We start from the raw sequence: 23,521 nt of genomic DNA on the forward strand, positions 1-23,521 counted from the left end.
AGTGAAGTAGGAGAGACAGACAAGTATCATGTGATATTACTTCTAGATTGAATCTAAAAATGGATACAAATGAACTTCTCTACCAAAGAGAAACAGCCTCACAGACTTAGAAAAGAAACTAAGGGTTACCAAAAAAGAAAGGTGTGGGGCAGGGAAGAATGAGCTGGTTCAGACTAACATATGCATGTTACTATTTATAAAATAAGCCACAAGGACCCACTGTGTAATGCAATCCTACACAACATCCTATAATAACCTATATAAGAAAAGAACCCAAACAAGAAAATACATACATCTCTGTGCATAAGGGAATCAAGTTGCTATAGATCAAAAAGGAGGGAAAAAAAAAACAAACCAACCACCCACAGAATTGTTTTATATCTATATAGAAAACTTCATCTTAAAAAAATTCAAACTTTTTTAAGGTAGAAAAAGAAAACACACAAGAAATGCTAACTCTATTCCTTTAGGCCATGGTGACCTGGGCTGGTATCACATCCCTGGAGCCAGAGCAGGCTTTGGTACCAAGGCTAGAGTGGAGCTGAGTGAGCTGGGAGGATGAGGCAGGCAATGTGTCCTCACGATGGACCTGGAGTGCTTCTTACTTTGAGACTGAGTCCCCAGTCTCTGGATCCAGGCGAGCCCTCTGGCAGAGAAACCAAGCCTACTGCATCCAAAGAACGGTGGAGCCTCTGGGCTGGAAGAGCTTTGAAAAGTTCCCTGGGATCCATGTGTCCTCTGGGCTGGGGATCCCCCCGCCAGCCCCCTTCCTTATGGTCGCCCCACCTACGGTGATAGCACCCTCCACAGAGTGGTGTTCCAGGAACTGGGATGTGCTTTGGGGAATAAAGGGGAAGGGGAAGAAAGAATGAGATGAGACACAAGCCTTGAGAGTGTCTTCCGTCGCGCTGCCCTCCACACGATCGGGCCACAGGATCTTCCTTAAGGCTCTGCCTGCGAGAGGAGCCAGTTGTTCACGAAGAAATGCTGCCGCCTAGTGGCCACTCTTTGTAACAACTTTAAAATCTCGATGAAAGTGAAAGGAGTGAAAAAACTGGCTTAAAACTCAACATTCAGAAAAAGAATATCATGGCATCCGGTCCCATCACTTCATGGTAAATAGATGGGGAAACGATGGAAACAGTGACAGACTTAATTTTCTTGGGCTCCAAAATCACTGCGAACGGTGACTGCAGCCATGAAATTGAGACACTTGCTCCTTGGAAAAAAAGCTGTGACCAACATAGACAGTGTATTAAAAAGCAGAGACATTACTTTGCCCACAAAGGTCTGTCTAGTCAAAGCTATGGTTTTTCCAGTAGTCATGTATGGATGTGAGAGTTGGACCATAAAGAAAGCTGAGCGCCAAAGAACTCATACTTTTGAACTCTGGTGTTGGAGAAGACTCATGAGAGTCTCTTGGACAGCAAGGAAATCAACTCTGAATATTCATTGGAAGGGCTGAAGCTGAAGCTGAAACTCCAATACTTTGGCCACCTGATGCAAAGAACTGACTCATTGGAAAAGACCCTGATACTGGGAAAGATTGAGGGCAGGAGAAGAAGGGGACAACAGAGGGTGAGATGATGGACATGAGGTTGAGCAAGCTCTGGGAGTTGGTGATGGATAGGGAAGCCTGGCATGCTGCAGTCCATGGAGTCACAAAGAGCTGGACACGACTGAGTGACTGAACAACAAGCCACGCAGTCAATGGTATTTTGTTACAGCAGCCTCAACAGTCTCTGACACCCCAAAGAATTGAAAACTGCTCATATAAGCACCAATGAGTATATATGCACATGTATAAGCATGTTCATAGCAGCATTATATACAACAGCTAAAAGATGGACACCACAAATATCTATCAACAGATGAATGGACAAAAAACCTTTGTTACGTAATACAATGGAACACTATTCTGCCATAAAAAGCAGTGAAAGAATAAGACAGATACAAAAGGTCACATCATGTTTTATTCCATTTATATAAAATATCCAGAATAGATAAAATCCATAGATACATAATGTAGACAGTATTTGCAAGGGGCTGAGGGGAGGGAATATTGGAAACTACTTACTGAGGAAGGTGTTTTAATTCAGGGTGATGGAAATGTTTTAGAATTAGAGAGAAGTGATGGTTGGGCTCCAAAATCACTGCAGATGGTGATTGCAGCCACGAAATTAAAAGACACTTACTCCTTGGAAGGAAAGTTATGACCAACCTAGAGAGCATATTAAAAAGCAGAGACATTACTTTGCCAACAAAGGTCCGTTTAGTCAAGGCTATGGTTTTTCCAGTGGTCATGTATGGATGTGAGAGTTGAACTGTGAAGAAAGCTGAGCACCGAAAAATTGATGCTTTTGAACTGTGGTGTTGGAGAAGACTCTTGAGAGTATCTTGGACTGCAAGGAGATCCAACCAGTCCATCCTGGGGGAGATCAGTCCTGGGTGTTCATTGGAAGGACTGATGCTGAAACTGAAACTCCAATACTTTGGCCACCTCATGCGAAGAGTTGAGTCATTGGAAAAGACCCTGATGCTGGGAGGGATTGGGGGCAGGAGGAGAAGGGGATGACAGAGGATGAGATGGCTGGGTGGCATCACCGACTCGATGAACTTGAGTTTGAATAAACTCTGGGAGTTGGTGATGGACAGGGAGGCCTGGTGTGCTGCGATTGATGGGGTCGCAAAGAGTCGGACACGACTGAGCAGCTGAACTGAACTGATGGTCGCCCAGCAATGTAACTGTTCTAAATGGCACTGCCTTGTGTACTTTAACAGATAACTTTGTTATGTAAGTTTCAGTTCAGTAACATATTAAAGGAGATTCAAGGGTGGTGTTCCTGTGTGTCATAATGAAATGACCTTTAAGAGGCAGGTGGATCTGAGCAATGTGGGGCTATGTGGCCATGGATGTTGTTGACACCCCACCTGAACACTTTTCCCCTACCTGCTTTGAGTGTTGAACTCATAGCTGCCTTTTCCCCAGAGACCTGCCCTTGCTAAAACAGGAGCCACTTTGAGCTAGACACCACACGTCATCCCTTCCACCTGTTCCTCTTCACACACTGTGCTAACTGGCACAAAAATCCCCCCGGTCTCAAAGTGGGATCAACCCTGCGGGACAGTCTGCCCTCAGAGTTCCCTCAGGGAGACGCAGGCTGAAGCTGGTCCCTAGCAGAGACAGAGAACTGCCCCAAATTCATCTAACCAAGATTTGTCATCTTCTCAGGCTTTGCTTCTATGAGAACTGACTCAAAATGGTTATGTAAGCCCAATACTCATGGTGAATCTTATGGTATTTGAATCATATCTCAACGAAGCCATTATTTTCTAAACACATTATTCATTTATAATAAAGGTTTTTTTTGTTGTTGTTCTTGTTTTTAAAAGCCCATCTCTCCAGGGTAACACATTCCTGAATTCAGGTTACATTTCTTAAGTTGAAATTGTAAGCATCAATAATTTAAAAATGTTTGTTCTTCAGCATGTATACTATCTATGGTGAAACAGATCACCAGCCCAGGTGGGATGCATGAGACAAGTGCTCCGGCCTGGTGCACTGGGAAGACCCAGAGGAATCGGGTGGAGAGGGAGGTGGGAGGGGGGATCGGGATGGGGAATACGTGTAAATCCATGGCTGATTCATATCAATGTATGACAAAACCCACTGAAATGTTGTGAAGTAATTAGCCTCCAACTAATAAAAAAAAAAAATTAAAAAAAAAAAAATGTTTGTTCTTGATTCCCAAACAAATACCCATTCTTTTAAAACCCTAAATTCCACTGAAATGATCTCTGTGTCAATAAACACAGTGAACCTGGTCACCCCTGCTTGACAAACACAGCCATCTCCCCCCATCAATGCGGCTGTTGGTCCACTCATTCCTTTGTGACTTTTTGCTTAGAAAAAGAATCCGTACCCACAAAGCAGGCACATTGACTCAATGTTTCTGTAATTCAATCTTTATTGTAAAAAAAAATTTTAATGAAAACAATGTACAAGATGATCATAAAAGCATTCTAGTGAGCGACAAGTCCTGGCGATAAATGGAAAAGGCAGCACAACAGTTCTCAGCAGCCCTTGCCACCCAAGGAGGTTCAGTGCCCACACTAGTCCTCAGAAAAATTAAAAGCCTATGTTGAAATGTGGATTTTAAAAGCTTCCAAGTCAATTTCTTATCATGCATGCCTTGTGATGTGGCTGTATTGACCCTTGATGCTCACAACAATGATGTTTGTGTTACTGTGTGGCCAGACCGGTCACCTGCTTTCACTTGATGTTAACAGCAAACTTGGGCCTGTGATCTTAGCCTCACTGTTCATCAAAGTACTGGCCATATCCAGAAGAGCTCTAGAAAAACTTATGGAACAAACAGCTCTCTGCTCAAAATCATTCTTAAAATGACTTGTTTAGCTGGGAGCCTAAAGAGGAGAAAAGTCAGGAATTAGAAATCATCCTCTTGGTGGAAATGCAATGAATAGGCCCTGACATCAGCTCTTGAGGAGGGGGCAAGGGGAGACACCTAAATATCCTTGATGAGACACACAGAGAATATTCCGATTCTCTTTACTGTCCCATATGACCTGGAGGGTCCATCCCTAATTTGGCTTCAGGGTCTGGTATGGGCCTTACACCTGTTAGTGGCATGTATTGAAGGATCAGGTTTCCCGGGCCATGGTTGGAGGGTGCAAATGGGACAGCTGGGTTTGCAGGTGTAGCAGGGGACGGCCTGGGAGAGTGCCTCCACTGAGAGTTGAAGGGCTGCCAAGGGAGGTGGGCCGTGGAGAGGCCTCCTGTGGTCAGGAGGGAGACGGGCTCTGGGTGCGGCCGGGCTGCTCCTTGTCCGGTATCTCCTCCTCCTCCTCCTGCTTCAAGTCGATGTTCTGTGAACAAGGCGGCAGATGAGGCCTGGCCTTGCATGTGCCCAGCTGAGGCTCTGACACCTCTAGGGACCGTGCCCACGAGAATGTGCTGCCTGCCAAGTCGGGTCTACTGGGTTAGCTCTGCAACTCTATGGAGAGAAGCCGTTTTCTCGATGCCACCTACCAGATGCCACCTCGATGCCAGACCTACCTCAAGCTCCTGCAAAACCTCGTCCATGAAGTCCCGGGAGTTCTGTTTGTAAGATACAGCTAATCGAATTGCATCATTGAAGAGCTGGGGTGGTGGGAAGGAAAACAGGGCTATGGGCACCAGTGGCTGCGACTCTGCCTGCCCTGCACCACTGGCCCATCATCATCATGTGTCCACACAATACTCCACCCTAAAATCATCACCTTTTCCCCCATCCCCTGATCCCATGCTGGTCAATATGCCTTTTCTTCACCAAGCCCAAACCATCACCTCCCCTACTGTCAACACTCACAATGACCCCTTCCTGTTCACCAGGGCCCCCAGCAATGCTGTCCTCACCAACAGCCCTGCAGCCAGCCCTTCTCTCCACCACTTCCCCAGAAACGTCAGGCCTTCCCCACCTCACTAGACCATCTCTGCAGTCTCCTATTACCTTCACAACGTTGGTACCATCAGCAGCTGAGACAAAGTACAGAGGCAAGGAGAACTTCCTGGCAAAATTGAAACTTTTTTGGGTCATCTTCATGTCTGCTGTAGAGAGAAGGTAGGACATTGGCCTGTCTACCAAGGAAAAAGGAGAGTTTTGAAGGGTAGGTCACTGGAGGTCCCCATTCCAGGAAGTGGGACAAGCAGGGACAATCAGCAGACAAGTCATAGAAACAGCTCATTCAACTGGGATCTGTGTCTCAAGGAGGAAGGTTGGCTCACGTGGATATTACTGGAAGGGGAGTGATGGCAAGCTGCCAAGGGATCTATTTTGGGAGGAACAGATCACTGATGGTTTGATGGCCCAGGAAAGGAGGACGACACGTGTGATGGTGGGTTCCCCCATGATTTGCTGGCACCCAGATGTAGGGGTGGCCTCACCATCGATTTTATTGGCCACCACAATGCACGGAATCTCTGGCCTGAACTCCCGAAGCTCTGTATACCAGGTGCTGAGGTTCTTGTACGTGATTTTCCTCTGCACGTCAAATACCTGAATCAGCAGAGGAAAGAAGACCGCCCAAGTGCATCGACATCTCTTCACACCCCCCCCCACCCCCAGGTGACACACATACAAGCAAGCACACACAGGCTTGGGAACTCAGACCACGAACCACTCTGAGCTGCAGCCCCTCTAACCACAAGCCTCACCCACACTTCTGAGCATCCCTCCAGAACCTTCAGCTTGTCACCTAATTTACCTGTTTTAACCAGAGTATCATTTTACTTATTGTACCATTGATAAATCTGTGAACATTTAAAGTTTTTTGGTTTTTTTCTTAGTCTAATTACTGCCTATCCATTTTTTTAAAACTCCTTTATGATAATCTTAAATGTTTGTAGAATACCCTTTCAGTTGTTTTACCTTTAATTATAAACTTTTAATTTTATATTTTAAACTTTTAAAAAGTAACTTTTATCTCTTATTATTTTGCAGCTTATCATTTTATGAACTGTTCCTAATTTATACTGCTTACCTATTAAAATATCAGCAAGACGCATGAACACTGACTAGCTCTAAGGACGAGCAGGCCAGAAGCCCTAAGATGCTTCAAGAGGCCGCTACAAGCATCCTTCCAGCTCCTCAGAGGAACTCCCCAGAGGTCAGCTGCTTGCCGCTAAGCCATCTCCCAGGACAGACTCGCAGGTCCAAACTGCCCCAGCACAACAGTGGGTTGAGAGGGATGGCCATGTACCCTGATGCAACGGCAAGTCTTACTTCAAGACAACGCAGCCCTTTGTGGGAGCAGCTGTGGCCAGGACAGGGGCTCCCCCTGCACAGCTGCGGGCTCCAGTCAGCAGCTGACCCGCCTGAGGCAGCAGCAGTTCTACTGAGAGGCTCTTGTGTGGTATTCCCCAGGCCCAACTTCAATAAATGACCATATTTTATTGAATTCCCAAAAAAGACTTCTTCTAAAATATGCTTGCAGTGAAATCTTTGGAATCTGCTTCACTACTGCCATGATCACCATCAGACCTTTTACCCAGGTCTAGTTTCCTGAGCTTCCTTTCCTTGTTTTGAGCTGAGGAGGAGCTGGTTAGGCTGAGCAGCACAGCCTTCGCTGTTTCAAAGTAGCGGGCAGACGACCTCCCTCCGGGGCGATCAGGTCCCCACGTGGCCAAGGCCCCTACAGCAGGCTGGGGCTGGTGAGAGGCGCAGGCAGACACAGGTTCGTGGGCAGGCTGACAGGACAGAAGAGGGCCACAGGGGCTGACAGATGCGCATCACAGGCCAGAGGCCACGCCCCGGGCGCCAGCGTCTGCCTCACCCTCACCCTTCCATTTCATTTCATCCATGTACAGTTTGTTGCTGTTTAGTCACGAATCATGTCTGACTCCTTTGCGATCCCATGGACTGTAGCCCAACGGGCACCTCTGTCCATGAGATTTCCCAAGCAAAAAGACTGGATTAGGTTGCCATTTCCTTCTCCAGGGAACCTTTCCGACTCAGGGATCAAACCTGAACCTCTTGCACTACCACTGGGCCACCAGGGAAGCCCCCCTGTATAGGTACTAGCATTAAATTCTGGAAGGTTTGATGAGACTTTGTACCTTAAGCACAAGGGCAGGACAGGAGCACCTGAAAATGCAGTCCGTGGCTCCACTAGGGAGGGGCAGTGTTTGGCTCTGAGACGGCTGACAGGCCCTGAACCTGCTCCTCCTGAAGGAATGGAGGCGCCACAAACCCCCTTCACCCTCACCCCAGATGAGACGCTGGCCCGGGCAGGCTCTCACACAGAACCTCTGCAGTCTGAAGCCTGCCCTGATCCTTCCCCCGGCACCCAGCCCTGGTCAGGAGGGCTCAGGCCCCCATCCCTTCACCCCTCAGGCCAGACCTGCGCAGAGCCTCTGCCTCCCGGCTGGTTTCATACCATGATGCAGGCGTGGGCCTTGTGGTAGTAGGAGGCGTGCATGCTCTGGAACCGCTCTTGGCCTGCTGTGTCCCAAAAGTCTGCAACATGAACACAGCTCTGACTGCCTGATGGGGGCAGAGAGGCAGAGAGCCCGGACACTGAGCATCTCTGCAGCGGCGGGGAGGACGGCCGAGGGAGACGGGGGCCAGGAGGAAGGAGAACGCAGACAGGAGACCCCACGAGGGAGAGGTTCAGCGCCCGGCCTCCCCCACCCAATAAGATGCAGGACCCTCAGAGGTCAAAACCAGACCCAATTCCCATGAGTGCTGGGCACAGAGACAGATGCGTGGCCTGGCCAAGAAAAAGGCCGTAACCCCACTTAAAGCCAAACCTTTGTGGAAGACAACATTTGGACAACACCTGTTATTTTCCTGACTGAAGAGAACCGGAATAGAGCCCTGCGTGCTTCTTTCCACCTACCCTTGCTTCTCGGCTGTGGGTTGCACCTACCACCCCTCACCTGAGCCTGACTCTCTCCCCAGCCCCTCTCCTCCCGCTTGAGCACCGCTGCGGCTCAGCGCTGTGCTGCTCACCCACAAGGACGGTCTTGCCATCCACCACGGCCGTGTGCTTGTACAGGGTCAGGGCGTATGTGGACAGCTGCTGGGGCTGACTGCATTTGGGTTAAGGAAAACAATGAATAAAGAGAAGCATAAAAAAGGTGCTAGGGGGTGGTTGCTGGTATGACGGAATGGAGACTCTCTCTCCTTCTTTAGAAAGTTATTCAGATTTTAAATTGAATGAGTGCTGCAGACAGAGGACCAACCTCAACCTCAAACATCACAGGCACAATCTCCACGAAAAGTGAGGGGCAGGAGAGGCTGGGATTATGTCCTGGCCACCTGAGTACAAGGGAAAACGTGGAATGGACTTTTACAGAGCAGCTGTCCGAAGCAGCATCACGTAGTCGGCAAATACCACTGTGGTTGCCCCAGCTCTTTATGGATGGGGCTCTTGCAGACATAGAGCAAACCCAGTCATAAGAAGCAACATAACAGTTCCAGGGAAAACAAGCCTCCTTCTTAAGACAGCTAGCTGACAAGCTGTTTATGAACTGCAGTTTGTCTGTGTATGAAACCATAACAAAAAGCATGGGGAATACGACTTTCTGAAGTTGCAAGTTGTCAGAGTTGGGACAACACAGGTGGGTGAGTGCAAAGAACTGAGGAAAAGGTGAAGAAAGATAGACTCTGCGTGGGAGGCTGAGGCCCAGGGCTCTGCTGACCCATAGTTCTCAATGGACTCACCTGGGAAGATTCTTACAAATCATCCCAGTTGTCTCATTCCAAACCTGCGTAGCAACGACAATTCAGGAAAGGAGGGTGGGGCTGGCAGATCCTTCTTCAGAAAGTTGATGCAAACCAGAGAATTTTTAAATTGTAGAGAGTTCAAGCTCTGAGGTCAGAGATGTTAAGTGACTTAGCCACTGCCAGAGCTACTAAGGAGGAGGTGAGGTGTCAGTCCAGGCACTGGATGAGGTACGGTTGGCCATTTCACTGCCTTCCTAATATAAGGCAAATCCAGATGTGAGTAACCTTCAGAATATACTGCAGCATGCCATGTGGGTCAGCTGGTAAGAAACCAGCGTGAATGAACCGTCTGCACGCGCTCAGCTGCCCCTCCCTGGACCCCTAGAGCAAAGCAGGGGCAGGGGCGCTGAGTTGGCATGGGAGTGGAAAGGGCCACAAGGAGCATTTCAAATTTGAAGGATACAATCCATCCATGAGGAACCTCTCCATGAGTCTGTAGGGAGAACATGCAAGGTGGTCAGCCGCATCCCTCAGCACTCCTGCTTCCTCCTCGCCCTGCTGAGCCACCCAGGGGTGGGACACTCGGAAGCCAGCTGTGGCTACCCCTCTAGTTCCTTCCTCAGCTACAAGCTTCCTTTCAAAGACAATGCCCAGGGACCACCCATCCACTCTCTTCATGACTCGGGGTAAGTTCTTGACACCCTTTGGCTGTAACACTGACCAGCACCCACAGGTGCTTTTCCTATGAGCAGGGACCCCAGTTTACTCCTTTTAGGGAATAAACAAACTGTGGTAGTCTACTACAGGAACTACCACCCAGCAATAAAAAGGAACAAATTACTGATCTACCCAACAGTTTAAATGAATCATAAGGGTATTAGCTGAGTGAAAAAGGTCACATGTTATATAACTCCTTTTATACAGTGTTGCCAAGATGACACCACTACACACATGGAGGATGTTAGCGGAGGCAGGGCTGGGCTGGTAGAGGATGAGGTGGGATAGGCGTGGCTACAAACGCGCAGCACGACCTCGGCTCCCGCTGTGCCAGGACAGCTGTGTATCTCGACTCCAGTGATGCTACACAGGTCTACACGTGATGAAGTGACACAGAATTATACACAGGCATTGAACAAACGCTGATTTCCTGCACTTGATCTTGTACTCTGGTTATTTAAGAGAGAACCAATGGGGACACACAGGAGGTGAGGGATACACAGGCCCTCTCTGTATTCTCTTTGCAACATCCTGTAAATCTGTTATTTCAAAATGAAAAGTTAAAGAAAAAACAAACAAACCAACAGAAAAATCCCCTCACAGACTGGGAGAAGCCATGGGCAATGCCAATCACTGACAAAGAATCAGTATACAGAGATCATGAACAGCTCTGATACATAAAAGAACACACATACAACCTTGTTCTAAGAATATGAATAGGCAATTCAGATGAACAGCTAACAAACATGAAAAGATGTTCAATCTTATAATGATTTTATGCAAATTAAATAAAATGAAGTAGCACACTCATCCGTTAGAGTAACAAAATTGAAAAAGTCACATGATAGTCACAAAGTTAGGGACTTTGTGAAGCAACAGAAATTCCTATACTGTGCTGTAGGAGTGAGAATCTACCATACTACTTTGGAGAGAAAACGGGATAACTCAAAATTTGAGCTAATGCTAAAACTGGGCAGTTTCACCTCAGCTCTTAATAGAATTTGTGCCCAAGATGATAGGCATAAAATATTCACTGCAGTACTGTATCTAATATCATAAAAATGATAATTTTCATAACTGTTCTTCAACAGGACAGATAGTTTAGTACAAAAAAGTAAAAAAAAATTACTGAGTGCTTGCCATATGCTAGATGCTAGGCTAGGCACCAGGATATAACACTGAACAAAACAGATGAAAATTCCTGTCTTTGTGAAGCTTACATTCTAGTGGGGAAGACAGACAGACAATAAACACACTCTTAAAATATGTATAGCCACATGTATGGTCAATGGATTTAGACCAAAAGCATTACTGCAATTCAGTGGGGCAAAGGATTGTTTTTGAAGAAAGAAATGGCAACCCACTCCAATATTCCTGTCTGGATAATTCCATGGACAGAGGAGCCTGGTGAGCTACAGTCCATGGAGCTGCAGAGTCGGACATGACTGAACAACTGAGTGCATGGACACACACAAAGGACTGCTTTATCAACAAATGGTGTGGAGACAACGGAATACCTGTGTACGGAAAAAAATGGACCTTGAGGACATTACACAAAATGGTGGGGTAGGAAGTTCAAGGGGTCACTCCCTCAACTGGTAACTGGGAAAAATGATCAGAATCAACCATTTCAGAGCTCTGGAACCTGACTGGACTCAACAACCAGGAGAGCGCTAGATGAAAGGAGAGTGTTGGCCTTGTGCAGAAGAACAACACACACAAACCAGCAACAGCTACACACACCACAGGCCCACCAAAGCCATACAGTGAGCGGTGTTCCCCATGTCTGGAGGGCAGTGGAGACACCGTCCTCAGAAAGTTTGTCTTGCAATTTGTGATCAGCTGGTAGATCCCCAAGGAGCCAGATCTGAGCTCTCTCAGGCTTCAAAGGCTTCCCCTGCAACTACTGGAAATTTAACAGGATAGGACTATCCCTTTTTTTCTTTCCCATTTTGGAGCCAAATATTTAAAGAAATTTTTATCAGGTCACTGTCTGACCACAGATAATGGAATAGAAATATCAATGACCACACACAAGAAGGAATAAACACTTTGTAAAAAGTATGGAAAAGTTTCAAGTAGACACTCCAGCCCTAAACAGGCAGAAATCAGCCATACCCAAGGAATGGGAATATCTGAGTTCCAAAGTCACCACTGCAGAAGGAAATGGCAACCCACTCCAATATTCTTGCCTGAGAATCCCATAGACAGAAGAGCCTGGAGGGCTACAGTCCACGGGATTGCAAAGAGTTGGACACGACTGACTGACTGACACACACAAAGTCACCGCAGTAAAACACTCAGAACATCTAATTCTAAACCAGAAAATCACAAAGCATACAAAGAAAACAGGAAGGTATAGCCTATTCACACGATAAAAAAGAACTCAACAGAAATAATACCTGAAGAAATCCAGATACTTGACTAGTCAAAGATGTTAGATCAATTATCTTAAATATGCTCAAAAAGCTAAGGGAAACCAAGGCCAAAGAACTAAAGGAAATTAGAAAGCAACACATAAACAGAATGAGAGTATTAATAAAGAGACAGGAAATATGAAAAGAAACAGATATTCTGGAGCTGAAAAGTACAATAATTTAGGTGAAAAACTCACTAGAGGGTTTCAACACCACTTGAGAAGCCAAAAAACAGTTTATCTTCAGCAAACTTGAAGTTAAGGCAACCAAAATCATCCAGTCTGAGAAGCAGAAAGAAAAACAAGTGAAAATGACCAGTGCCTAAGGATCCACGAGACAGCATTAATCATCCTGACACAGGCATCATAGATAGAAGACAGGAGGGGGCAGAGAGGTTATTTGAAGTAATAACGGCTAAAAACTTCCCAAACCTGATGCAGGACATGAATATACACACCTGAGAAGCTGAACAAACCCCAGGCAGGATAAACTCACACTGTTCCACATTACAGGCAAATTGTAGGAACTGAAAGACAAAATCCTCAGTAAAATAAACAGCCGATTTCTCATCAGATGCCACTGAGATCAGAAGGCAGTGGAAATATATTTGAAGCTGAGGGGAAAAAAACTGTCAAGAAAGAATTCTATGCACAGCAAACTATCCTTCCAGAATGAAGGCAAAACTGGGACAACTCCCAGATAAACATAAGCTGATGTGGCTCATAAGCAGATCTGTCCTAGAAGAAACAGTGCAATGAGTCCTCCAGGTTGAAATGAAAGGGCTAAACAGTAATTTGAAGCCATATAAAGAAATAAAGATCTTCAGTAAAGGTAGTTACATAGGCAAATATAAAAACAGTACTCTCATACTTTCAGTTTATAACTCCTGTTTTTTCTCCTATGTGATTCAAAACACATAAAATTATGGCTATAAATCTATATTAATGAACAATTAATGTATAAAGATGCAATATGTGACAAAACAATATAAAGGGAAGGGACAGAGTGTGTTTGTATACTATTATAATTAAATTGATATTCAAATACGCTGTTATAAATTTTAGATATTAATTATAATCTTCAAGGTAACTATTAATAAAAAATTTTAAAAATTATACATGAAAGGAAGAGACTCAAAACAGTATACTACCAAAAATCAACTTAAAAAAAAATGTAATGGAGTAACTGAGAAATAAAACAGGAGACATATAAAACAAATAGTTAAATGGCAGAAGTAAATTCTTCTTTATCAGTAATAACTTTAATTACTGTTGTTGTAAATGGGAATAGATAAAACTCTCCAATTAAAAGTGAGAGACTGGCAGAGTATATTTAAAAAATATGTACCAAGTATGTGCTAACTGTAAGACACTTGCTTTAGATACAAGGTCAAAAAGAGGCTGAAAAACAAAAGGATGATAAAAGATATTCCATGCAAACAGTATTCAAGAGAGAACTAGGATGGCTATACTACAACCAGAGAAAACAAACTTTTAAGTGACAGATGTTACAAGAAATGAAGAACATTATATATCGATGAAAAGTTCAATCTGTCAAGAAAATAGAAAAGTTAAAACATATATGTGAAGAACAGAAGAGTTGTTCCAAAATATATGAAGTTGTTCGAAAATATATGAAGTCAACATTGACACAACTAAAGGAAGAAATAAACAGTTGCACAGTAATACATGAAGACTTCAACATCCCACTTTCAGTAATGAATAGAACAATGAAACAGAGGACTTGAACTACACTATAAACCAAATAGACCTAACAAACATATACAGAATACTCTATCTAACAACAGTAGAATACATATTCTTCTCAACATACATATTCAACTCAGCTTAGGCTACAAAAAAGTCAATAAGATTTAAAAGACTGAGATTATACAAAGTATCTTCACAAATAAAATGGAATGCAACTAGAATAACAAAAGGAAAACCAGAAAATTCACAAAACAGTGCAAATTAAATAAACAACGTAACTGTACATTTTAAGGTAGTAGATATGAAAGACCAAACTAAACTCAAAGATAGCAGAAGGAAAGAAACAATACAGATTAGAGTGGAGATTAGCAGAATATGGAATAGAAAGACAACAGAGAGTATCAGTGTAACCAGAAATTAGTTCTTTGAAGAGATCAACAACGTCAACAAACCTTTAGCTAGACTAAGAAAAGAGAGAGGACACAAATGATCAAAATCAGAACTGAAAGCTGGGAGAGTAACATCAGTCTTATAGAAACAAAACAATTACCAGTGAACACCATGAACTACTGCACACCAATAAGCTGGATAACCTAGAGGAAGTGCACAAATTCCTAGAAACACATGAACTACCAGATTCAAAATGAAATAGGAAATCTGAGTAGACCTATACCAAGTAAGGAGATTACATCAGCATTGAAACACTCCCTATAACTAAAGGTCTGGGACTGAATTACTTCCCTAGTGAATTCTACCAACCATTTCATAAACAAACACCAGTTCTTCTCAAACTCTTCCCAAAAACTGAGGGGGGAGCACTTTATAATTCTTTCTATTATTTCTACCACAGGCCAGTGGTACCCTGATTCCAAGACCAGATGACACTATCAGAAAAGAAAACTACAGGCCAATATTCCTCATGACTTTAGTTGTAAAAATCCCCCCAAAATCCACTAGCAGACTTCCCTGGTGGTCCAGTGGTTCAGAATCCACCTGCCAATGCAGAGAACACAGGTTTGATCCCTGGTCCGGGAAGATTCCACATGCTGTGGGACAACTAAGCCCGTGCACCACAATGAGCCTGCATTCTAGACCCCATGCTACATAACAAGAGAAGCCACCGCAAGCAGAAGCCCGTATACCTCAACTAGAGAGTAGCCCCTGCTCGCTGCACTAGAGAAAGCCCATGCACAGCAACTAAGACCCAGAACAGTGCCAAAAAAAAAAAAAAACCCACTAGCAAACCAAATCATATTAAAGGGATTATACATCATCACCAAGGGAGATTTATTCTCAGAATATAAAGGTGGTACAACTTAAGAAAATTAATCAAACATATATAAATAGAATGAAGGAAAAATTCCACATATTCATCTCAATAAATGCAAACAAAGCAACTGACAAAAACCAAACACCATCTCATGACAAAAACACTCTATAAGAAGAGAAGGCAATCACCTCTAGGATAAAGGCCACATATGAAAACCCCAATGCTGTAAAGAACAATACTGCCTAGGAACCTGGAATGTCAGGTCCATGAATCAAGGTAAACTGGAAGTGGTCAAACAGGAGATGGCAAGAGTGAACATTGACATTAGGAATCAGTGGATTAAAATGGACTGGAATGGGCGAATTTAATTCAGATGACCATTATATCTACTACTGTGGGCAAAACCCCTGAGAAGAAATCGCATAGCCCTCATAGTCAACAAAAGAGCCCAAAATGCAGTACTTGACTGCAATCTCAAAACTGACAGAAAGATCTCTGTTCGTTTCCAAGGCAAACCATCATCATAGTAATCCAAGTCTATGTCCCAACCACTAACGCCGAAAAAGCTGAAGTTGAATGGCTCTGTGAAGACCTACAAGTCCTTCTAGAACTAACACCAAAAAAAGAAGTCCTTTTCATCATAGGGAACTGGAATGCAAAAGTAGGAAGTCAAGAGACACCTGCAGTAACAGGCAAGTTTGACCTTGGGGTATAAAATGAAGCAGGGCAAAGGCTAACAGAGTTTTGCCAAGAAAATGCACTGGTCATAGCAAACACCCTCTTCCAAAAACACAAGAGAAGACTCTACACATGGACATCACCAGATGGTCAATATCGAAATCAGATTGACTATATTCTTTGCAGCCAAATATGGAGAAGCTCTATACAGTAGCTGACTGTGGCTCAGATCATGACCTCCTTATTGTCAAATTTAGACTTAAATTGAAGAAAGTAGGGAAAACCACTAGACCATTCAGGTATGACCTAAATGAAATCCCTTACAATTATACAGCATAAGTAACAAATAGATTCAAGGGATTAGATCTGATAGACAGAGTGCCTGAAGAACTATGGACAGGGGTTAGTGACATTGTACAGAAGGCAGTGATCAAGACCATCCCCAAGAAAAAGAAATGCAAAAAGGCAAATGGTTCTCTGATGAAGCCTTATAAATAGCTGAGAAAAGAAGAGAAACTAAAGGCCAAGGGAGAAAAGGAAAGATATGCCCATTTGAATAGAGAGTTCCAAAGAACAGCAAGGAGAGATAAGAAAGCCTTCCTCAGTGATCAATGCAAAGAAATAGAGGAAACCAAGACAATGGGAAAGACTAGAGATCGCTTCAAGAAAATTAGAGATACCAAGGGAACATTTCATGCAAAGATGGAACAATAAAGTACAGAATTGGTATGGACCTAACAGACGATATTAAGAAGAGGTGGCAAGAACACACAGAAAAACTACACAAAAAAGATCTTCATCCTCCCAGGATCGCATCTGGAGAATGGCTTGTATTCTGCCAGCTTCGGAGTTGGGAGGGAAAGCAAGCCTGGCAGAGGTACCCATTCCATTCCCAGTTTGCTCAGTATCTGGTGATTGGAAGACACTCTGCAACAAGAGCTCAAGCCTCCGGGCAGGGTGAGAAAGTCTCCTTCCAAGAAGTCATCTTTGACGTGGTCTCTTGCCTCTTTCTTGAAGGAAAAAAAAAAAAAAAAAGATCTTCATGACCCAGATAACCACGATGGTGTGATCACTCACCTAGAGCCAGACATCCTGGAATGTAAAGTCAAGTGGGCCTTAGGAAGCATCACTACGAACAAAGCTAGTGGAGGTGATGGAATTCCTGTTGAGCTATTTCAAATCCTAAAAGATGATGCCATGAAAGTGCTGCGCTCAATATGCCAACTCAGCAGTTTGGAAAACTCAGCAGTGGCCACAGGACTGGAAAAGGTCAGTTCTCATTTCAATCCCAAAGAAAGGCAATGCCAAAGAATGTTCACACTACTGCACAATTGCACTCATCTCACATGCCAGCAAAGTAATGCTCAAAATTCTCCAAGCCAGCCTTCAACAGTACGTGAACCGTGAACTTCCAGATGTTCAAGTTGGATTTAGATAAGGCAGAGGGACAAACTGCCAGCATCCGTTGGATCACTGAAAAAGCAAGAGAGTTCCAGAAAAATATCTACTTCTGCTTTATTGACTATGCCAAAGCTGTTGACTCTGTGGATCACAACAAACTGTGGAAAATTCTTAGAGATAAGAATACCAGACCACCTCACCTGTCTCCTGAGAAATCTGTATGCAGGTCAAATAGCAACAGTTAGAACCAGACATGGAACAATGCACTGGTTTCCAAATTGGGAAAGGAGTACGTCAAGGCTGTATATTGTCACCGTGATTATCTAACTTCTATGCAGAGTACATCATGTGAAATGCTGGGCTGGATGAAGCACAAGCTGAAACCAAGACTGCTTGAAGAAATATCAATAACCTCAGATCCGCAGATGACACACCCTTATGGCAGAAAGCGAAGAACTAAAGAGCCTCTTGATGAAAATGAAAGAAAAGAGTGAAAATGTTGGCTTAAAGCTCAACATTCAGAAAACTAAGATCATGGCATTTGGTCCTATCACTTCATGGCAAATAGATGGGGAAACAATGAGAGACTTTATTTTCTTGGGCTCCAAAACCACTGCAGATGGTGACTGCAGCCATGACATTAAGATGCTTGCTCCTTGGAAGAAAAGCTATGACAAACCTAGACAGCATGTTAAAAACCAGAGAAACATTACTTTGCTGACAAAGGTCCATCTGGTCAAAGCTAGTTGGACCATAAAGAAAGCTGAATGCCGAAGAATTGGTGCTTTTGAACTATGGTGTTGGAGAAGACTCTTGAGAGTCCCTTGGACTGCAAGAAGATCAAACCAGTCCATCCTAAAGGAAATCAGTCCTGAATATTCATTAGAAGGACAGATGCTGAAGCTGAAACTCCAACACTTTGGCCACCTGATGCAAAGAACTGACTCACTGGAAAAGACCCTGATGCTGGGAAAGACTGAAGGCAGGAGGAGAAGGGGACAACAAAGGATGAGAAGGTTGGATGGCATCACCGACTCAATGGCCATGAGTTTGAGCAAGCTCCAGGAGTTAGCGATGGACAGGAAAGCCTGGCATGCTGCAGTCCGTGGGAGTCACAAAAAGTCGGACATGACTGAGTGATTGAACTGAACTGAACTGATGAAAACCCCAGAGTTAGCACCATACTCAGTTGTGAAAGACTAAAAGCTTCCCCTCAAGGTGAGAAATAAGAGGATGCCTGCTTTTGCCACTTCTATTCAACACAGCACTGAGAGTTCCAGCCAGAGCCCTGTGATGAGAAAATCGTTAGTTTGAGTTCCTTCCTAGGCATTTTACAGTGACAGCCCTGCTCCCACCTAAAGTCTGGGCACTGAGATGAAGGCTTAAGTTTAGGACTCCTGCTACAAGTTTCTGCTTTGCTTTTCCCAGGGCATCTTTTAAAATAAACAGAGTTGAGGTTGAGAAAAGTTAAGTTACCACTGTGCCAACCAGCAAAGCCCCTAGGGAATTATTCACAGCTCCCTGATTCCAAGGATATGTTAATAAAAGATAAAAGTGGAAAAGAAGGTGGAACTGGGGCTCCTGGGATATAAGACTAAACAAGGTATCTGGTCAGGGGCAGAAATGGATGAGTGCCCCACAGCCCCAGAAACTGACAAACAGGCTCACACCTTCTGGAGACAGGCTGCTGCACTGCAGAGCCTCCCTTAGAGTCTCAGGGGAGTCCCACCTGTGCACAGAGGCACTGCAGTTATGATCGAGCCAATCTTTATGCTGATTACAGTCAGTCACCATTTCTATCCACTCTTCTCAGTGAGTTCTTTGAACAAAGTTTCCTCACCACCTTTCTTCAACAGGCTGCTGGTTGTGCTAGTCACTTTTCACACCTTCCTTTCCCCGTTCCCACTGTCTGCACCTTGAAATCCCAGCCCACACACCACACACAGGAAAACACAGCTTTCACCTCACCAGAACTGCTCCAGCAGTCTCTGCCAGGACTCACATGTAAAGCTCACCTCTCTCAGTCCTGACTCAGCCCTCTCTGACCCTCCTCCCCAGGCACACACAGCTGCTGATGGGAGGCTCCCTTGTTCCCCCACACCTGGGCTCCCTCACCACACCCACAGAAGCCATGCTCCTCTGTGCCTCTGGAGGGTTTTTCTAAGACCCCAGATCTGTTCTGGGCCTGGCTTTGCTCCCCTAATCCTCCAACATACTTGGACTTGCCCACAGCGCTGTCTCCCAGGCAGATGATTTTCACATTGTCATCAGCATCGTATTTCTCCTGGTCCAGCTCACAGGATTTGGCTTTGTCCCTAGCCATTGGCTTCTGGCTATAGAAACGGCATCAGCTCAGGGGAGGGGGGATCTTGTCACTGGAAAGATCAAGAAGAGGCTGTTGGTAAAGAGATGAGAAGTGCCCTCAACCAAACTCCCTTCCTCTTCCTGGACAGGGGAGACTGACCTGATGAGAGAGGAGCCCCAGGAAACACTGATATCCTATTCTATTCACTACCAACCTGGCTAGCACTTGCTGAACCACAGCGTTGTAATCTTGTCCCCAACAAGATCTTCTTAGAGTTGTTTACCCTGCGTCACCTCTTTACTACAGCTATGCTCAGGACCACAACTCCCACTCCCATCTGGAGAGACTATTCTAAAACCATGTTGAAGTTTTACAAGTTTTATGTACAAACATTTGCTCACTTGTAAAGCAGGGGCAAAAATCAGTGCTTATACCACATAATCAATTTGAGACATTGTGTGGGCCTGAATTCTCACCGCTGAATGATAGACCACACAACCAAAGATGTCTCTTCCCAATCCTCTACCTCATGCTTCTCACCTCCACCTCATTTTCCATCCTACTGAAATCAGTAGCTGTTTTTTCCTTTCCCAAACCTGGCATTCCCAGGCCCTCTTCTCTAGGGTACTTTCAACCTCTACTAGTTTCAAGGATCTCCTAAATGCTGATGATGCCAAATCTGCATCTCCACAGAGACCGCGCAGCCTTCAAGTATGCAATTGCCTACCAGGTTTTGACTAGCAAACTACTGCACACAGGCAAAAGTGACATGTGAAACCTAAGCCCCGCCCACTCCAAACTCACTCTTCACATCCCTTGTCTGTACAAGACATCACCAGACACCCAATGCCAGCATCGAAGTATAACATAATCTTTAGATCTATTCCACTATCCTCACGTCATCACGCTCAAATATATTAATAACTTCACAAACATTACTGAGAATGTGCCACAGTCCACACACTGAGCTCAACGATGCAACAATGCAGCAGCAGAGCCCGCACTTACTGAGCCTTAAATACGGGCAAATCTTGCACCGGGACACAAGACACGAAGGAAAACTCTGCTGTTGCAAGAGCTATGACAGAGATGCACACAAGGGTGGAAAATACCAACAGGACCCCTGAGTTTCCCTGGCCGCAATGCTATTGCTTCTGCTCAGGAAGGGAATCAGCCTTATTCACCGAGGCACCCTCAGCCTCAAGAGCAGTGACCGGGAAGTGGCAGATGCTTGCTAAGCATAATAAGGGGCTGCCCCTTCCACCTCCACCCTGCAGCTGGAGCCAAATCTATTCTCGAAGACCTTCAAGGCTTGTCGATAGTCTCGCGACCCACTGGATAAGCTCTCTTTCACTCAAGTAGTTTTCGAGCACCTCAACCTCTTTGCCAGAATGGGCTGCCTTCACCTCCCTCCTCCCACCGTTGCCAGAACCACTGTCCCGTTCTTTCCCCCCACCGGGCCCTCCGTCCAGCTGAGGGCCCGAGGACAGCCTTGAAGGGGCGCTTCCCACAGGCGAGGCCGCCACTCGCGCGGTTTCGTCATCTCGGCTGTTCCCGAGCGAGGACTGGAGACTAGCGGCGCCGCAGGTCGGTCCGCCCACGGCCAGCCGCCCTCAGGGCCCCCAGTCGCCCACAGGGTCCCCAGCCGCCCTCGGAACCCGCCAGTCCCGGATTCCCTCCAGTGTCGGACCCCGACAGTCAGCCCAAGGCCCACCGCCCCTCAGTCGGCGTCCAGCTCTGCCCGCGTCCCCGCAGCTGCTACGCAACCGCTCAAGGACCTCAGGAGGGCTGCCCGGCCGAAGGCCTGAAGGACCTCGGGAGGCTGGCTCGTGCGATGCCGGGCCGGGGTACCGCCGGTGAACGAGCATCCGGATCAGGCCGGCCTGGGGTTTCCAACTGCCAGAGTCTGCGTGGGCTTCGCCTGGGGACTGAGCCAGGATCCAGGCGGCTTAAGATCCCGGGAAGTTGCTGGAAAGCGGGAGTCTGGAGTCTAGGGAAGTGGGCCTGAGGCGCGGGGCGGGGCCTGAGGCGTGGGGCGGGGCCTGGGGCGCGGCGCGGGGGCCAGTCGTTGGCCCCTGGTAGGCGGCTGAGGTTAACAACCGGAGTCTCCTGCCTTGCAGGAGGACTCTTTACCACCTGAGTTATCAGGGAAGCACTGAACAACCCTAGAATCTCTATATCCGTATAGAGATGACATCTCATATACATAGAGGACTGATTACACAATGGATAATGCAAGAGACAATCTTATAAAATGGGCAAAATAAATGATACAGATCAAAACAATGATTAGTATAGCTAGTTGCCATCCGGTCGAAATAAACCATCAAGTCCACAGGAGAGCCAACTGGAGAATCCAAATTCTGGAACGATCAGGTAGTTAGAAAAATGTTTCATCTTTGTTTTCGAAAATATACTGTAGCGATTTGTTGATACCTACTTAAGTATGTATTAGCCTATACATACTCATGTGCAGGGGTCTAGCCTATTTCAAGTCCAATCATTCCAAGCATAACCCTCCAATTTGCTGCAATTCTATCTAGTCATTTGTCTCAGTTTTATAGCAAAAGGACAGAAGCCCTAGTGCATTCATATAGACCAGTCAAAGATGCTAGGATGGCTCAGTCTAATGGATTAAAAGTACTTATTTTGTCCAAATTTCACAAAATTTTATGCCAGTGTCCATTATTTGTTTTCATATCTTATTCAAGATTCCGTATTGTATTTAGTTGCATTGAGTAGCCTCAGCTGCATGCAACAAGTTCTGATAAATGCTTTTTTCATTTTTATTCTGTTACAAATATTTTCTAATTTTCCTTGTTATGGCATCTTAGATACACCCATCATTTAACAGTGGACATTTAATTTCCAAATACATGGGGTCATTTTGGTATTTATTTCTCATTTAACTTCTTTCTTCTCTGCAGTCACTCTCTGTGTTTTTTTAGTCTTTTAACTTTATTGAGACTTTCAATGGCTGAGTCAAAGATCTCTCTTGGTAAATGTCACCTTGCACTTGAAAATATGTGGGTTGTTTTCAAATATCTTTTGACATTAATTTATAACATAATTGCACCATGATAATAGAACAGACTTTATATGATTTCAATACCTTTAGACCATGAAATTTTTGCGCCCGACTTTATGTCCCTGTACGTTCCAGCGTCTCCTGGTTTATAGTCTTTGGGAACTTGAACAGAGTTTGTATCCTGCTGTTGTATGCATGCATGCTAAGTCGCTTCAGTCATGTCCAACTCTTTGCAACCCTATGGCCTGTAGTCCGGCAGGCTCCTCTGCCCGTGGGATTCTCCAGGCAAGAATATTGGAGTGGGTTGCCATGCCCTCCTCCAAGGGATCTTCCTGACCCAGGGATCAAATTCCTGCATTGGTAGATGGACTCTTTACCACTAGCACCACCTGGGAAGCCTGAAAATTTATCTGTCTGGGTGCATCAGGTCTTAGATACAACATGTGGGATCTTTAGTTGCAGCATGCGAACTTTTAATTGCGGCATGTGGGATCTAGTTCCCTGACCAAGGATTGAACCCAGGCACCCTGCATTGAAAGCAAGGAGTCTTACCACTGGACCTATAAATCTTAATTATGTTGAATTGCTTCATAGTGCTTTTCAGGTCTATTGTATCCTTCTACTTTTCTGTCCATGCATTCTGTTAAATTTTGAGAGTTTGATATTGAAACTCCAAATAATTATCTACTTTAAAAATAATTTTAATATACTATGGAATTGTGTGTAACTTTGTTCTGTATGTTCCAAGTCTCCTGTAAATGTGTTTCAT

At 45.0% G+C, this 23,521-nt stretch overlaps 1 protein-coding gene and 1 non-coding gene across 14 annotated transcripts; one reads left to right on the forward strand and one right to left on the reverse strand.

Moving 5' to 3' along the window:
- Positions 1–3,950: 3,950 nt before the first annotated feature.
- On the reverse strand, positions 3,951–21,722 carry RABL2B (RAB, member of RAS oncogene family like 2B). Of its 13 annotated transcripts, none has more exons than XM_061124204.1 (9): positions 21,538–21,722; positions 19,636–19,794; positions 9,691–9,720; positions 8,511–8,590; positions 7,936–8,015; positions 5,945–6,056; positions 5,511–5,638; positions 5,078–5,161; positions 3,951–4,887 (listed from the first exon to the last, which is right to left on the reverse strand). In XM_061124204.1, the coding sequence occupies exons 2-9, from the start codon at positions 19,740–19,742 to the stop codon at positions 4,804–4,806; spliced, it is 705 nt and encodes a 234-aa protein (XP_060980187.1). In that variant the 5' UTR covers positions 19,743–19,794; positions 21,538–21,722; the 3' UTR covers positions 3,951–4,803. The 13 variants fall into 13 exon arrangements, with proteins under 13 accessions (XP_060980187.1, XP_060980186.1, XP_060980185.1 ...); XM_061124203.1 differs by having other exon boundaries at positions 21,503–21,722; XM_061124202.1 differs by lacking the exon at positions 21,538–21,722 and adding an exon at positions 21,439–21,513.
- LOC133044095 (small nucleolar RNA SNORA7) lies at positions 16,817–16,956 on the forward strand. The gene has a single exon (XR_009689843.1). It is a non-coding gene; the product is annotated as a small nucleolar RNA SNORA7 (small nucleolar RNA).
- Positions 21,723–23,521: the final 1,799 nt, after the last annotated feature.

The sequence above is a fragment of the Dama dama genome, chromosome 22, assembly GCF_033118175.1.
Source record: "Dama dama isolate Ldn47 chromosome 22, ASM3311817v1, whole genome shotgun sequence".
NCBI classification, from domain to species: domain Eukaryota; kingdom Metazoa; phylum Chordata; class Mammalia; order Artiodactyla; family Cervidae; genus Dama; species Dama dama.

Coding starts and splice junctions, on each gene's coding strand:
- RABL2B (XM_061124204.1), bottom strand. CDS start 19,742: ATGGCTAGGGACAAAGCCAAATCCTGTGAGCTGGACCAGGAGAAATAC. Junction 9,721..19,635: donor AGCGCTGTGGGCAAGTCCAA/GTATGTTGGAGG, acceptor TTCTCCCTACAG/ACTCATGGAGAGGTTCCTCA. Junction 5,639..5,944: donor GGTGGCCAATAAAATCGATG/GTGAGGCCACCC, acceptor TTTCCTTGGTAG/ACAGGCCAATGTCCTACCTT.